Here is a 14649-nt window from a genome sequence, read left to right as displayed (position 1 = left end):
AGATATAGGCCGAATAATGAAAATATAATTTGTTGATTTCAAGGAATATTGATGGTTTGCAACGTAGCTATAATATATGGCAATATGTCAATCCACAGAAGTGCATTACAAGTCTTAATACCCTAGCTGCCATGATAACACCTATTGTCCAGATAGCAATTTCTAAATATTGTTCTTCAATAAAGAAACTGTATGTCTTTGAAGCATGGTTGATTCCAGGGCTGTAGCAGGGTAAATTCAGGATAATTTTGGAGCATATGATGTTATAAAGTAAGGAAATGCTCATAAAAGGATGGAAAATATTAAAAGAACACAGGAATGAACTGGAAAGAGTTCCCAACAGCTAAATATAGAACACATTGGGCAACAAATATAAACAAATATAGCAATGGATTATAGCCCTAAAGATAAAATAAATATCCATGAGTTCATACAGATATAAGAAATTGAATAAATGAATGAGAAGAAACACCCTTTTTCCTAAAATTTTTCCTTATTTTGAGCCCAGTATATTTAATATACAGTGTTAGATTAGTTTCAGGTGTACAATATAGTGATTCAACAATTCTAGTCATTACTCAGTGCTCATCATGATAAGATTACTCTTAATCTCCTTCACCTATTTCACCCATCCCCCCATCCACCTCCCCTCTGGTAACCATCTGTTTGTTCTTCATAGTTAAAATTTTTTTGGTTTGTTTCCTTTTCTCATTGCTCATTTGTTTTGTTTCTTAAATTCCACATGTGGGTGAAATCATATGGTATTTGTCTTTCTCCGACCGACATAATTTCACTAGCATTGTACTCTGTAGATCCATTAGTGTAGTTGCAAATGACAAGATTTCATTCTTTTTTATGGCTGAGTAATAATCTATTGTATATACATACCAGCTTTTTTCAAATCCATCCATCTTTTGATGGACACTGGGCCGCTTCTATAATGTGGCTATTGTAACTAATGCTGCAGTAAACAGAAGGGTATGTATATCTCTTTGAATTAGTGTTTTTACATTCTTTGGGTAAATATCCAATAGTGACATTATGGGATCATATGGTAATTCTAATTTTAATGTTTAGAGGAAGCTTCCACAGTGGCTATACCAGTTTACATTTCCACTAACAGTGCATGAGTGTTCCTCTTTCTCCACATCCTCACCAACACTTGTTGTTTCTTGTGTTTTGATTTTAGACATTCTGATAGGTATGAGATGTGAGGCGATATCTCCTTGTAATTTTGATTTGCATTTCCCTGATGATGAGTGATGTCAAATATCTTTTCATGTGTCAGTTGGCCATATGTATGTCCTCTTTGGAGAAATTTCTGTTCATGTCTTCTGACCATTTTTAACCAGATTATTTGGTTTTTGGTGTTGAGTTGTAGAAGTTCTTTATATATTTTGGATATTAACCCTTTATCAGATACATAATTTGCAAATATCTTCTTCCATTCAGTATTTTGTCTTTTAGTTCTGTTGATTGTTTCCTTTGCTATGCAGAAGCCTTTTATTTTGATGTAGTCCCAATAATATATTTTTACATTTGTTTTTCCTGCCTCAGGAGGCATATCTAGAAAAAACATTGCTATGGCCAATGTCAGAGAAGTGACTGCCTGTGTTGTCTTCTAGGATTTTTATGGCTTCAGGTCTTTTAGGTTTTTGACCCATTTTGATTTTTTTTGACCCATGTTGACTTTATTTTTGTGCATGGTGTAAGAAAGTGGTCCAGTTTCATTCTTTTGCATGTAACTGTTAAGTTTTCTCAACACCATTGTTGAAAAGACTTTTTCCCAGTGGATATTCTTGCCTGCTTTATTGAAGATTAATTGACTATATAATCATGGGTTTATTTTTGGGATCTCTATTCTGTTCCACTGATCTATGTGTCTATTTTTCCAGTACCATACTGTTTAGATTTCTACAGCTCGGTAGGATAACTTGATACCTGGGATTGTGATATTTCCAGTCTTATTCTTCTTTTCAAAGATTGCTTTGGCTATTTGGGGTCTTTTGTGGCTCTATACAAACTTTAAGATTATTTCTATGGAATCACAAAATTTTAAGATTATTTGTTCTAGTTCTGTGAAAAATGCTGTTGGTATTTTGACAGATTGCATTAACAGACTGAGCCACCCAGGTGCCCTGATAAGGGTTGCATTAAATCTGTACATTGCTTTGAGTAGTATGGACATTTTAACAATATTTGTTCTTCCAAACTATGAGCATGGGATGTCTTCCCATTTCTTTGTGTCATCTTCAGTTTCTTTCGTTAGTGTTTTATGGTTTTCAGAGTACAGGCTTTTCACCTTCTTGGTATTTTATTATTTTTTGGTGCAATTGTAAAAAATGGTTGTTTTCTTAATTTCCTTTTCTGCTGCTTCATTATTTGTGTATAGAAATGCAACAGATTTCTGCACATTGATTTTGTATCCCGAGATCTTACTGAATTCATTTATTAGTTCTAGTAGTTTTTTGGTGGGGTCTTCAGGGTTTTCTACGCATAGTATCATGTCATCTGCAAATAGTGACAGTGTTACTTGTTTCTTACCAGTTGGGTTACCTTTTTCTTTTTGTTGTCTGATTGCTGTGGTTAGAGCTTCCAGTCCTATGTTGAATAAAAGCTGTGAAAGTGGACATTCTTGTCTTATTCCTGAGCTTAGGGGAAAATCTCTTTCACCATTGTGTATGACATTAGCTGTGGATTTCTCATGTATGGCCTTTATTATGTTGAGGTGTATTCTCTCTTAAAACTACTTGGTTTAGAGTTTTCATCATGAATATAGGTTATACTTTGTCATATGGTTTTTCTGCATTTATTGGAATGATCACATGGTTTTTTATTCTTATTGATATGATATATCATTTTGATTGATTTGGGAATATTGAACCACCTTGCATAAATCAATTCCACTTCATCATGTGTATGATTTTTTTAAAATGTATTGTTGGATTCAGCTTGCTAATATTTTGTTGGGAATTTTTGCATCTATATTCATCAGAGATATCAGAGATATTGGCCTACAGTTCTCTTTTTTTGGTAGTGTCTTTATCTGGAAGGCCGTAAGTCTAGATCTTGGATTATAGGATCAGAGGAGTGTGGAGATCAAAAAGACCCTTGGAGAAGCCTTCCATGCATCCACATCACATTCAGGAGAGTAAAGTCAGGCCCAGAGAAGCCAAGTTACTAAAGTAACATTGTCATGGGAGAGCTGGTTCTAGAATTCACGGGTTTTATCTCTCCATTCACTTTTTTTTTTCTTTTTTTTTTAATGATAGTCACACAGAGAGAGAGAGAGAGGCAGAGACACAGGCAGAGGGAGAAGCAGGCTCCATGCACCGGGAGCCTGACATGGGATTCGATCCCAGGTCTCCAGGATCGTGCCCTAGGCCAAAGGCAGGTGCTAAACCGCTGCACCACCCAGGGATCCCCTCTCCATTCACTTTTACTTCCACTATATGACACTGTTAGATTCAAGTCCAGGAACTCTGTCAGTTGACTTAATTAATTCCATTTAAACTAATTCATAAAATATTTTTACAAGTTAGATTGTATACTAAAATTTCTAATGTGTTTATACGAAATTATGAAAATCTTGCTCAATAAGGAATATAATTTACTTTACAGGATAACTTGAGTAGCAGTTTGAGAAGTAGAAATAAACTTTGACTATAAGATTTGAATTTAGTTCAACTAAACTTCAAATCAATTTCAAGGAGCTCAAAGTTTGATTATGCATTATTCCCTTGGCTAAAGCCATCCTTTTATTTCTTCTTATGTGTAGGTTCTTTCTTGCTCGGGTGTTTGCTAACACACACACACACACACACACACACACACAGAGCACTCCTTAAAACAGATAATGGGTCATTTTTTTTCCATTTGGTATAATTGTCTGAGATGGCTTCATGGTATAATCATCAGACATTACGGGCCTGAACAAGACAATGATCGTCTTGGCATTCAGCCCATGTCTTCCCCCAGTTTTTATTGCCTGCAAGATTTCTGTGAAACAAAACCTGCACTTCCCCTCCTCCACCCTCCAGTGTCTGGGCTATGCATTTAGCAGATGGTCTTGTTATACAATCATGTTTAACAGGATTAGGCTAGATCATTGAATTTTTAGGAATTTCTGACCATCACAGCTGTTTCTTCTCTGAAATGCTTTCACTCAATTAATGTATACAAGATACTCCTCTGGCCAACCCTCATTTTCCAATCAGCACCAACACAGAAACCTGAATACATCCATATTTTAAATAGGAAAAAGGATTTTGGTGCCAGAAATGAATATACTAATGACTCCTATTTATGTATATGTACCGATGAGAATATGAACTGTAAGAAATCTAAACAAATACTGAGTGGTGAAAGTAGATATTAAGAAAATTATTCTAAATATTATTTCTATAGTAGAATCTTTATATTTCTATAACTAAATCTCCTTATGTCTGTCCATTTTGCCATACTTTTCTTTGGTACACTGGATCAAAATTCTAGAGTCATCCTTAACATCTCTTCCTTATTCCTTACTCTTAACTTTACTCCTTTACTTTCCATCATGGCCAGCCATTACTAAGTCTTGACAATTGTTCATTTACATTATTTCCTTCCTTTCAGTTGCCATCGTTATCACCTAGTTCAGGTCCAATATGTATGAAAATAAATGCCCTCAACTGCCTTAGAGCTTAAGAAGGAAGAGCATTTTCCATTCTTGGCACCTAGTAAATCACAGTAGTGAGTAATAGGAGAAGTCCCTTATGCCTCGTCTCCCACTTAGGGGTGGGAGGTCAGATGGAGTGAGTAGTGGAACTGCACCATAGCAGGGCAGTAACCTCCTGATATTGGAAGCTTCTAGTGAGGGTCCAGCAATGGGAATTTTACGAGTGCTTCTCAAACTAACCGTCTCAGTTTCAGTGCTCATCTGGGGCAAGGGAAGCAAATATGGTATTGTAAATTAAGATTGGGGGCCATAGAAATTAAATAAGCAAAAGAAAATAATGTCAACTAGTGTGCATAAGAAAAGAATACCTCCAAAATATAGTCTTGTTTTAAGATTTGATTGGAAAGCTGCCATTTATTAAACTATATTCTATGTAATTCCATTTTAACTTAAACCCATCATTTCATTTCATATTACATAAAAAATGCTATTTTGTCTCTTTTACCAACATACTCTAATTTTACAGATAAGGAAACTGAAGTTCAGAGAGATTAGGAAATTATCTTATGCTTATACAGCTAGGAAATAGTGGAGTCCAGTTTGAAACTCATTTTTTCCATCTCCAGAATCCAAGAATGCACCTTTTCAACATTTTATGTGGCCCAAATATGTCTGTGAAGTAAAGTAGCTTTGATTCTGTTTATGTCAATCAAGTGGATTTCCTTTTTTTCTAAGCCATTTTACAACATTTTGCAAAAATCTTTTCCCATCTTAGAAAGTGCAAACACACACAACCTAGTGAAGGAAATATTGTTAGGCCCATAATATCAGATAAGGAAGTGGAAGCTCAGAGAAATTGAGTAATTTGTCCATTGCCACACAGCCTATCAGTGATGGATGGGGATCCTAACCTGGGTGGTCTGATTTCCCTTCCCTTGTTAGCACACTGCTAACTTTAATAGGTTATTCTTAACACTGGTTTGATGTTTCCCAAAAAGAAAGTAGAGTGTCATCTGCCTTACTCTGTAAACCATCTTGGAGTACACATACCTACACAAAAAAATACACATACACACAAATACTCATATAAATGTGAGTATATGTATGTGTGCATGAGAAATATTAAAAAATAATATTCTAGTGGATATGAACTGTATTTCTCTTCTGTGCAGTAGATGGCATAGTAGTAATAATTGCTCTAATTGCAATAATGTTAGCAATATAATTGGTCCCATGTCTGCTTTTTGGTAGCATTTTTTTTCCCTAAGACATGGAAACTAAGTGTCTGGTCCTGCTCAAATACAGAACATCTGTAACTTGCAGAAGAGGTCGTGTGACAAAAAGTAAATGTAAATCAAACCACCTTTTACATGTCTGTGCTTTTGATTATTTCAGGTACTAGGTGACCTGATTTCTAGTCAGTCTGGGAGATGAAACAGCTGTAATTCACAATAAATATACATCAAACATCAAATCAACCTTATTCTTTCTTCCTGCAAAAGGCAGCTGGCTTTTTTCAAAAACATGTTAAGAATACTTGCTGCTATCTGGCCAATGGGGCAACATGTGCACCCCGCCATTAACATAGGTAGGTTTCATAGCAGTGTGCCCAGGAGAGGGTAGATGGCAGGCCACAGACCAGGGGAAGCCAGCCCAGCTCTGCTTGCAGATATAGCTGGTGCCTAAAATGAGGTGAAAGTGTACACTTCAGGAATGGGAAAAGTAACCCCATCTCTTTGGGTAAACACAGTTTTTCAAGTGTTTTCCAAGGGGTTTGACTGAATTCAGTGCAGAATTTCAGACTCCTGTTCACTTGTACATTTATCTTTCTATAAATTCTGCAGGTGACCAAGTAGTTAAAGTGGAGACTTGGGGGATTTTGTTTCCGATCTATTTCAAATGGAGGACCTGGAACAGGGCTAGATGCCTGTGTATGAATTTTAAAAGGTGGCCTTGCCCCATCCTGTGTGGAGGAAACCTCTTGGTGTATGAATCTGTCCTCACTTGCCCTTCGGCTGGGCACAACCGGTACATAACTTGTAGCCCTGATCAGAATATTAGCTTGCCTTGGGGAAATTTGTCAGGAGAAATGGAGGTGCTTATAGAAGAAGCTCCAGAGCTTATCTATTTTCCTCAGCTGATTCATTTAATTAAGACCAAATACTTACAAAATTCCCAAAGGCCAACAGTATTTTTCTCACGATATGCTTTTAAAATTCATAAGCATAATGTTCATCAACAATGCTTGAATTTTTTCAGATGTTATCATACTCCAAAAAAAGTTTTGCATTTAAAGACTTCAGTATTACAATGCTCAGACTTTGTTGTAATTATTCAGCTGTCCTTCTCACCTGGAATGTCAACTCTGGGAAGGTGGTGACTGTGTATGCCTTGCCACCATTCCTCCAGCACAATTTCTAATACAGAGTAAATTCTAATATGTATTTTTCGACTGAATCAAGGAATGTCTTATTTATTTTTCTTTTGGACCTTGAAGTGAAAGGAACAAGCATAAAAATATCAATGAACAATTTAATTATTGTTGTTATTTTAATTTTTAGGACAAAATATTTTTCTTTTCAATTATTTTTCTTCACTTCTTGCTACAATTCTTTCCTAGGGCCATTTTGTTTTATTTTGTTTTGCAGGGGCATTATAGTGGATATTTACTGGGATACCTGCATAATCCACAAGTCACCTCCTACCTTGGAAAATGTCACCCTTTGCCTCAGAGCCTATAAGATTCCTTTCCCTAGGATTTGGGACTGAGATAAATTGTAGACAGGCTCTTTGACTGAGGAAACCTGTAATATGTGAACTCTGGAGCTGAGACACCACTGAGAGAAATGGTGGGGGGGGGGGGGGAGCAGGCGTGGAAAGAAAAGCAGAGATGAGAGTAAGAGAGAGGAAGTCCTAACCTGACCAGCTTGTCCCTTCCAGAGGCCTGACAGATTCCTGTCATTAGGTTTCCTTGAGATATTCCTATACCTTTATTTATTTATTTATTTTATTCCTATACCTTTAATATAAATCTCTCCCTTTATGGCTTAAGTCAGGTTAAGGTGGGTTAATTCCTAACAAATGCGATAATATATTTTAAATGCAAGTCAGCGAGGCATCATTTTCAATGCACAGATAACTTCCAGGAAATGTAGAGCAGTGCATGAAAAATTAAATATTTTCAATGAGCCTTCCTTAATTTCTCCAGATGAGGCCAGAGCATGTATTATGCCCAAACATCCCCATGGCAGTAACCACACAGAGGAAACCTGGAGAAGAGCCCCTCGGGCTGGTTGGACAAACTTGTAAAGAATAAATGAAATGCCAGAGCCTAGCTAACAGGTGTCTGCCAAAAGAGAACCCTGTACATCTGACTAGTGTAGGCATGGAAAGCAAGCACAAAGACTCTAGAGCTGTGTTTCTCAAAGTAGGGACCTGGGTAGGAGCATAAATCCCAGAACTCCATCTCAGACTCCATAAGCCAAATTATCTGAAGGGGTGCCGTGCATTCAACCTGTATTAAGAGACTCAATGGGTGACCAGCATGCACAGTGCTTCAGAATTTGCCACTCAGGGTCTGATGCAGAGCCCAGCAGCAGGGAAAAAACTTGGGAACTCGCTGGAAAGAATGAATCTTCCCACTCCCTTGACCTACTGAGTCAGGATCTGGGCTCTAACAAGATGCCCAGTTGATTTGATGTTCATTAAAGGGGGAACCTAGTTCTAGATCATTAGCTCCCAGCTGGCTTGTACACTGGAATCATCCAGGTTACTTAACTATGTTACTCTGGTTTGAGCTCTACCCCTCCCCCCCCACCCAGAGATTCTGACTTTGGAGAGTCTGATTCTGAGTTTAGAGTATGACTTGAGCAGATGGATTAAAAGTCCACTGATGATCTCAATGTGCAGCCAACTTTGCGAACTCTGCTTACGGGGATGACTAGATACACACTAGAAGAAAGTTAACCTGTGAAATAGATTGTGAAACTCATAGAAGGCACAATAATCTAAAAGCAGAGTAACTTTGCTTTGGAAGAGCAGGACCCCAGAATGAAAGCAAACTGTGATTCTTTTTAAGTTTCAAAAAGGTCTGGTTTGGGCAAATCACAAGACAGACCATGAGAGCCTAGGACATAGAGTTTTTAAAAATGAACTGTAGAGTTTGGAAAGCATTCTGCCCAGTAAACTTTGCAGGGGGATTGTAGGCGGGGAGAAGACTGCTATTTCCCAGGCAAAACATTAGAAAACTGCAACCCTATTAAGCTAAAGCAATAAGATGTCTTGGTACAAAATTAGCAATAGCTAAAGGAATAATCTAGGGGGATAAACAATTTCAGAAGCCTGAAAACCCAACCCGAAAGTATCTGAGTCCCAACTGTGGCATAGAAGCCCATGCTGAGAGTGGACCAGAAGATGCCAAAATAGGATGAGGCCAGGACACATGGAACTTTTGAGCAGTGGCTACTACAGGCCACAAGATTAACCATGGAAGCTCGAGTGACACATCAAAGACCAGGAGAGGCTGAGTTACCCTTCAGACAGGAGCTAGTAAAAACGGGTGATGCCTTGGAGGTGGATGCCCCTTTCTCAATCCCTGGACAACAGGCATGTCCTTTGCTACTCTGTTCCTTGAAAGAGTGGCCACAGAGGGAGGAAGGAGAAAGTCCTGAATTGAAATGAATGTTTACACAACTGAGATTAAGTCTGGATCTGGAAGCAACTGTGAGATTAAGTTTTTCCTCTTAATAGAAATAGAGGCTTCGGACAAGCCACATGGAATTTCTTAATAGAATAATGAGGAAAGTTACAGGTCCCATTCCTGAATTTTGCCTGTGAATTTCAAATCCACTCTACTATTGAAAAGAATGTAGTTGCCTGTCTGATAGTGGTTTTCCTCTGCGTAGATCCTTGGGGACTTGATGTCAATACTCATAAAGAGGTTTCTTTGAGTGGCATTTAAAAAAAATTTTTTTTATTTGAATTCAATTCACCAACATATAGTAAAACACCCAGTGCTCATCCCATCAAGTGCTTTCCTTAGAGGAGTGACATTCTTTTGCAAAAAGATGAGGATCAAAGAAAATGTTACAGGATCATGAATCAGCAGACATCTATATTTTCACTTGACAGGCAGAACTGGAACCAGAACCCAAGTCTTCTAAGATGTACAGGCGAACTCTGAGTGCCTCAAGACCATCTTGAGGGATAAGAATTCAACTAGTGGCATTAATGGTTTTGCCTTAGTAAAGAACATTTACTTTACAGACAGATGAATAGACTGCATTAACTTCATTAGTTAGTATAAATTAAATCAGCCTCAGTAGATAAAGTTAACAAATGGCCTCAAATGACTTTTTCTGATTGTTAAGAAGGGATAAAAGAAGACATCTTTTAAAATAAGGGCACCTGGGTGGCTCAGTGGTCGAGTGTCTGCCTTTGGCTCAGGCTGTGATCCCAGGTTCTGGGATTGAGTCCTACATCAGGCTCCACACCAGGAGCCTGCTTCACCCTCTGCCTATGTCTCTGCCTCTTTCTCTATGTCCTTCCTGAATAAATAAATAGATAAGATCTTAAAAAAAGAAGACATCATTAAGAGGCAACTAATTACCATTTACCTACTTTAACTTCTTTCTTCCCTGTCCTACTCCTGCTCCCCCACCACTACAACCCTCTGCCCACCCCCAGGAAGGAATATTCCTTGAGAGAAAAGTTGTTTCATGTTTCTCTCCTTCTTGGCTTTTGTCTCAGAGACTTCAAAAGAAGTTGATGAACTGTCTATGTGATTGATACATCCCTTATTTCCTTTACCTTGTGGAAGGTCCAGCCATTCTGTCTATCAAGTTCCTGGTACAAAGGTGAGACTATGATAGGCATAATGAATGGCAATAACTTTCCAAAATAACTATTTCTCTAAAGTTGCAACCCATGAGTTAAATTTCATGAATCATCCTGATGTATTTTAGGAAGAAATCACAGGGAGGATTATTTAAAATAGAGTATATTATGAATGACACCCCCTCCCCCCAGTAAAATAATCCCCACTAACCTCATTGATTGGATTAGTATAATTAACCTAAGAAAATAAATTTAACTAGACGTTTTTAAAAATGTGGAAGACAGGATATATTTGTATATAATATAATACTATATCTGCTTTGAGCACACTACAGTATCTATGTTAGTGTCATGAGAGATTTCTGGCAAATTTATGAGAATACATTGCTGTATCCTTTTTGCTTAATCCCAGAGGGGAAGAGAAGTGGAAGGATGAAATTAGTGATGTGTATTTTGGCAGTTTATTGGAATGTTGCCCCAAACCAGAAAAAGCTCTACATATGGAAAATACCCAATTAAGACAAGAGGGTGGAAAGAGACAAGGTTTTAATAAGTAGTTAAAGCTGTCAGTTAACTATTAGTGATTTCTAAGTATTTATTGAAACCATCTTAAAATAACTAACATAAAAGTGATGATTGAACCATAGGATCAAGAAGTCCAATGTCTTCTGCTAAAAATCCTGGGATTACTGAAACAATCCTTGAAGACAAATTGTGTTTTCCGATGGCACACAAAGAACATGAATTATCCCGCTGTGCTGTATAATTTCCATGAGACCTCAACATGAAGTAAGTAATCAAGAAGAGCTTACAACCTTTATTATAAACCAGTTCCTTTGGCTTCACTTAAAATATTCGATCTATTTTGAAAAAACCCCAAAGTATGGTGAAATACTCATGCTCCAAAAACATAAGAGCTCTATGACAGAAAATTTGAAGTTCATGAGTTAATTACTCGGAACTAAGAGATGGAGAGAAAACTACAGGTTTAAAATAAATTGCTCAAGCTGGCTCTGAGGCAAGCTGTCTTTATCAATGGAGAACAGCCCACTGAGGGGTTTTGAATAACAACTTTGGTTGCAAAGTTGACAAGTTGTAGGCCCAGTGTGGTTTTTCAAAAGCCATCTTGTCTTTGGGAAAAGCTGTGTTTATTTTGTCTTCCTTCATATTCTCGTGAAAGTCATTCAGGAGCCATGCATAAAAGCCCTGTGCCATCCACTTGGCCTTCATGGTTAAAAAAGAACTGCGTACACACAAGGCGCTGTCCTGAGAATGGGCTTCTATCTAGAAAGTGGGCTCCCTTGCAGGAAAGGAAAGAAACTCTTACCTGGGTAATCATTCCTGTCTATGTCTGAGTCTCCTCTTAGGGTAAAACCGAAGCCCGAAGGGATGGTCTGAGAGGCCCACATTCCCTGCAGAATTTGGGAAGGCTTCCTGTTTAAGCCATCTTTGTTCCCGTTGTAAATGAGCACTTGGCCTCTTTGATCCTTGCCTGCGAAGGGCGCACCAATGGCAATGTCTGCAAACAGGGACATGTGAACATATTTTTTAAGTAAAGAAGAAGGTTTCAGAGGTAGAAATAAGTGCAAAGAGCAATGTCCTAGAATCCAAAGGGCGCATTAAGTTTTCTGTGAAAATTTCATAATACTGTAGCAACAATAAATTATTGGTTGTCTTTGATCCATCGAGCAAATATTTACTGAGAGACTGCTGTTTTTAGAAAGTTTATATTCCAGTACAGGTAGTCCACAATTTGAATAAAGAAAGAATCAAGAAAAGATGGAGAGCTACACATTCTATGTAGAAGAATCAAAAATATTAACATAGTGGAGAATGGTTGTTATTTCTAGATTCGGTGTTGCTAAGGCTCATGTTGACATTGAAATCTGGGGACGAGATGAAACCAACTGTGTGAAATCAGAGGGAAGAGCACTCCAGGCTGAAGGATCTGGTGTGCCATGGTCCAAAGGTGGAAAGAGCTTGGTCCATTGGAGGAGCAGGCAAAGGGTGGTCTATACCGGGAACTCACTGAGCAACAAGGAGAGCCAGCTCACACCACCAGACTGGGTAGAACAGGGGAGGCATCTCTGCAAAGTACTTACAAGTTTCTTATTAAAAGAAATCATCTCTTGAACAAAGATTATACGATGTCATGGTGACCTTGTCCCATGAGGTAGGCAGGACACACTGTACAATGGAGGACATTGAGGAACCTAGAAAGAACCCTGTCACATGACCCTCACTTAAATATAGCACTCAAGGAAAATGAGCTTTCACACCTCGTGTTCATCAGGATTGTTCTAAACAACAGACACAAAGACTTGGTTCTACATAAAAAAGAGCACCAATGACAGAGTAACATAACCACTCACCCCAGTGGTTGATAGTTATGTGTCCTCATTTTGTCATTTATTTCTCTTTGCTCCTAAGTAAGTGTGCTAAGACTAAATAAATCATGAATTGAAATTTTTTGTATGATTTTTTATTGGAGTTTGATTTGCCAACATACAGTATAACACCCTGTGTTCATCCCGTCAAGTGCCCCCCTCAGTGTCTAACACCCAGTCACCCCATCCCCTGCCCACCTCCCTTTCCACTATCCCTTGTTCATTTCCCAGAGTTAGGAGTGTCTCATGTTCTGTCTCCCTCACTGATATTTCCCACTCATTTTCTCTCCTTTCCCCTATAATCTTTTTCACTATTTTTTATATTCCCCAAATGAACGAGACCATATAATGTTTGTCCTTCTCTGATTGACTTACTTCACTCAGCATCATACACTCCAGTTCCATCCACGTTGAAGCAAATGGCGGGTATTTGTCGTTTCTAATGGTTGAGGAATATTCCATTGTATACATAGACCACATCTTCTTTATCCATTCATCTTTCGATGGACATCAAGGCTCCTTCCACAGATTGGCTATTGTGGACATTGCTGCTATAAACATTGGTGTGCAGGTGTCTCAGTTTTTCACTGCATCTGTATCTTTGGGGTAAATCCCCAGCAGTGCAATTGCAGGGTCATAGGGAGTTCTCTTTTTTACTCTTTAAGGAACCTCCACACAGTTTTCCAGAGTGGCTGTACCAGTTCACATTCCCACTAACAGTCCAAGAGTGTTCCCCTTTCTCCACATCCTCTCCAACATTTGTTGTTTCCAGTCTTGTTAATTTTCCCTGTTCTCACTGGTGTGAGGTGGTATCTCATTGTGGTTTTGATTTGTATTTCCCTGATGGCAAGTGATGTGGAGCATTTTCTCATGTGCTTGTTGGCCATGTGTATGTTTCCTCTGTGAAATGTCTGTTTATGTCTTTTGCCCATTTCATGATTGGATTTTTTAAAAAAGATTTTATTTATTTGACAGAGAGAGTGAGAGAGCACAAGCAGGGGGAGGGGCAGAAGGAGAGGGAGAAGCAGACTCCCCACTGAGCAGGGCACCGATGTAGGACTCAATCCCAGGACCCTGGGATCATGACCTGAGCAGAAGGCAGATGCTTAACTGACTGAGCCACACAGGCGCCCCAATCATGAATTGATTTTGACTACATAATGAGGATCATATTCATTTCATTTGACAGATAAAAATAAATCATCTCAAATCTCAGATCATTGTGGAAATTAAAGATAGTATCAAGTGACAAAGGGGGCCCCTCCTCCACCTTCTCTGTCAGCCCACATCTGTCCTGAGCTTGATCCCAGCTTGGCATTATTTTGCCCATTTTATACTCAAGGACACCAATGCTCAGAAAGGCAGAACCTCTTTATGTCATTAAAAATGTTCTCTCTTAGCTTCCAAAAATATAATGAAGGGTTTGAGAAAAAAAAGACAAATAGAGGAAAATATGGTGGAAAAGATGACTTGCTAGATAACTTAGCATTATTTCACTTGATGCTCACATGGCAGTTTTTGAAAGCAGCATCATCAGTGAAAGATGAACTTGTCTCTTTTTTTTATTCTTTTCCTGGAACCATGAGCTTTTAATATACATTTATGTTTTACGGCACTTTAAAAATTACTAACCAAACATTTCTGAGATGTCTTTTATTCAAAGAAAACATAAAAGTACAATACCCCTTGCCAAAGGTACTAATGAATACTGATCCGATGCAAACACTCCCTAGGCTATTTTGTTGAAGCAAATTCCTTTTACTCCCTTGA

The 14649-nt window shown here is 38.2% G+C and overlaps 1 protein-coding gene across 2 annotated transcripts in view; it reads right to left on the bottom strand.

Moving 5' to 3' along the window:
• ITGA8 (integrin subunit alpha 8) overlaps positions 1–14649 on the bottom strand; it is a 168266-nt gene that overhangs the window by 92862 nt on the left and 60755 nt on the right. The window contains exon 13 of one of the 2 annotated variants that reach the window (XM_072749443.1): positions 11820–12011. The exons of the other annotated variant lie outside the window; for it this stretch is intronic. Within the exon in view, the coding sequence (XP_072605544.1) occupies positions 11820–12011 (192 nt within the window). The remainder of the gene's footprint in view (positions 1–11819; positions 12012–14649) is intronic. 2 annotated transcript variants of the gene reach the window in all.

Source organism: Vulpes vulpes, chromosome 2 (genome assembly GCF_048418805.1).
Source record: "Vulpes vulpes isolate BD-2025 chromosome 2, VulVul3, whole genome shotgun sequence".
NCBI classification, from domain to species: Eukaryota; Metazoa; Chordata; class Mammalia; order Carnivora; family Canidae; genus Vulpes; species Vulpes vulpes.
This window is presented reverse-complemented; position numbering and strand designations above follow the sequence as displayed.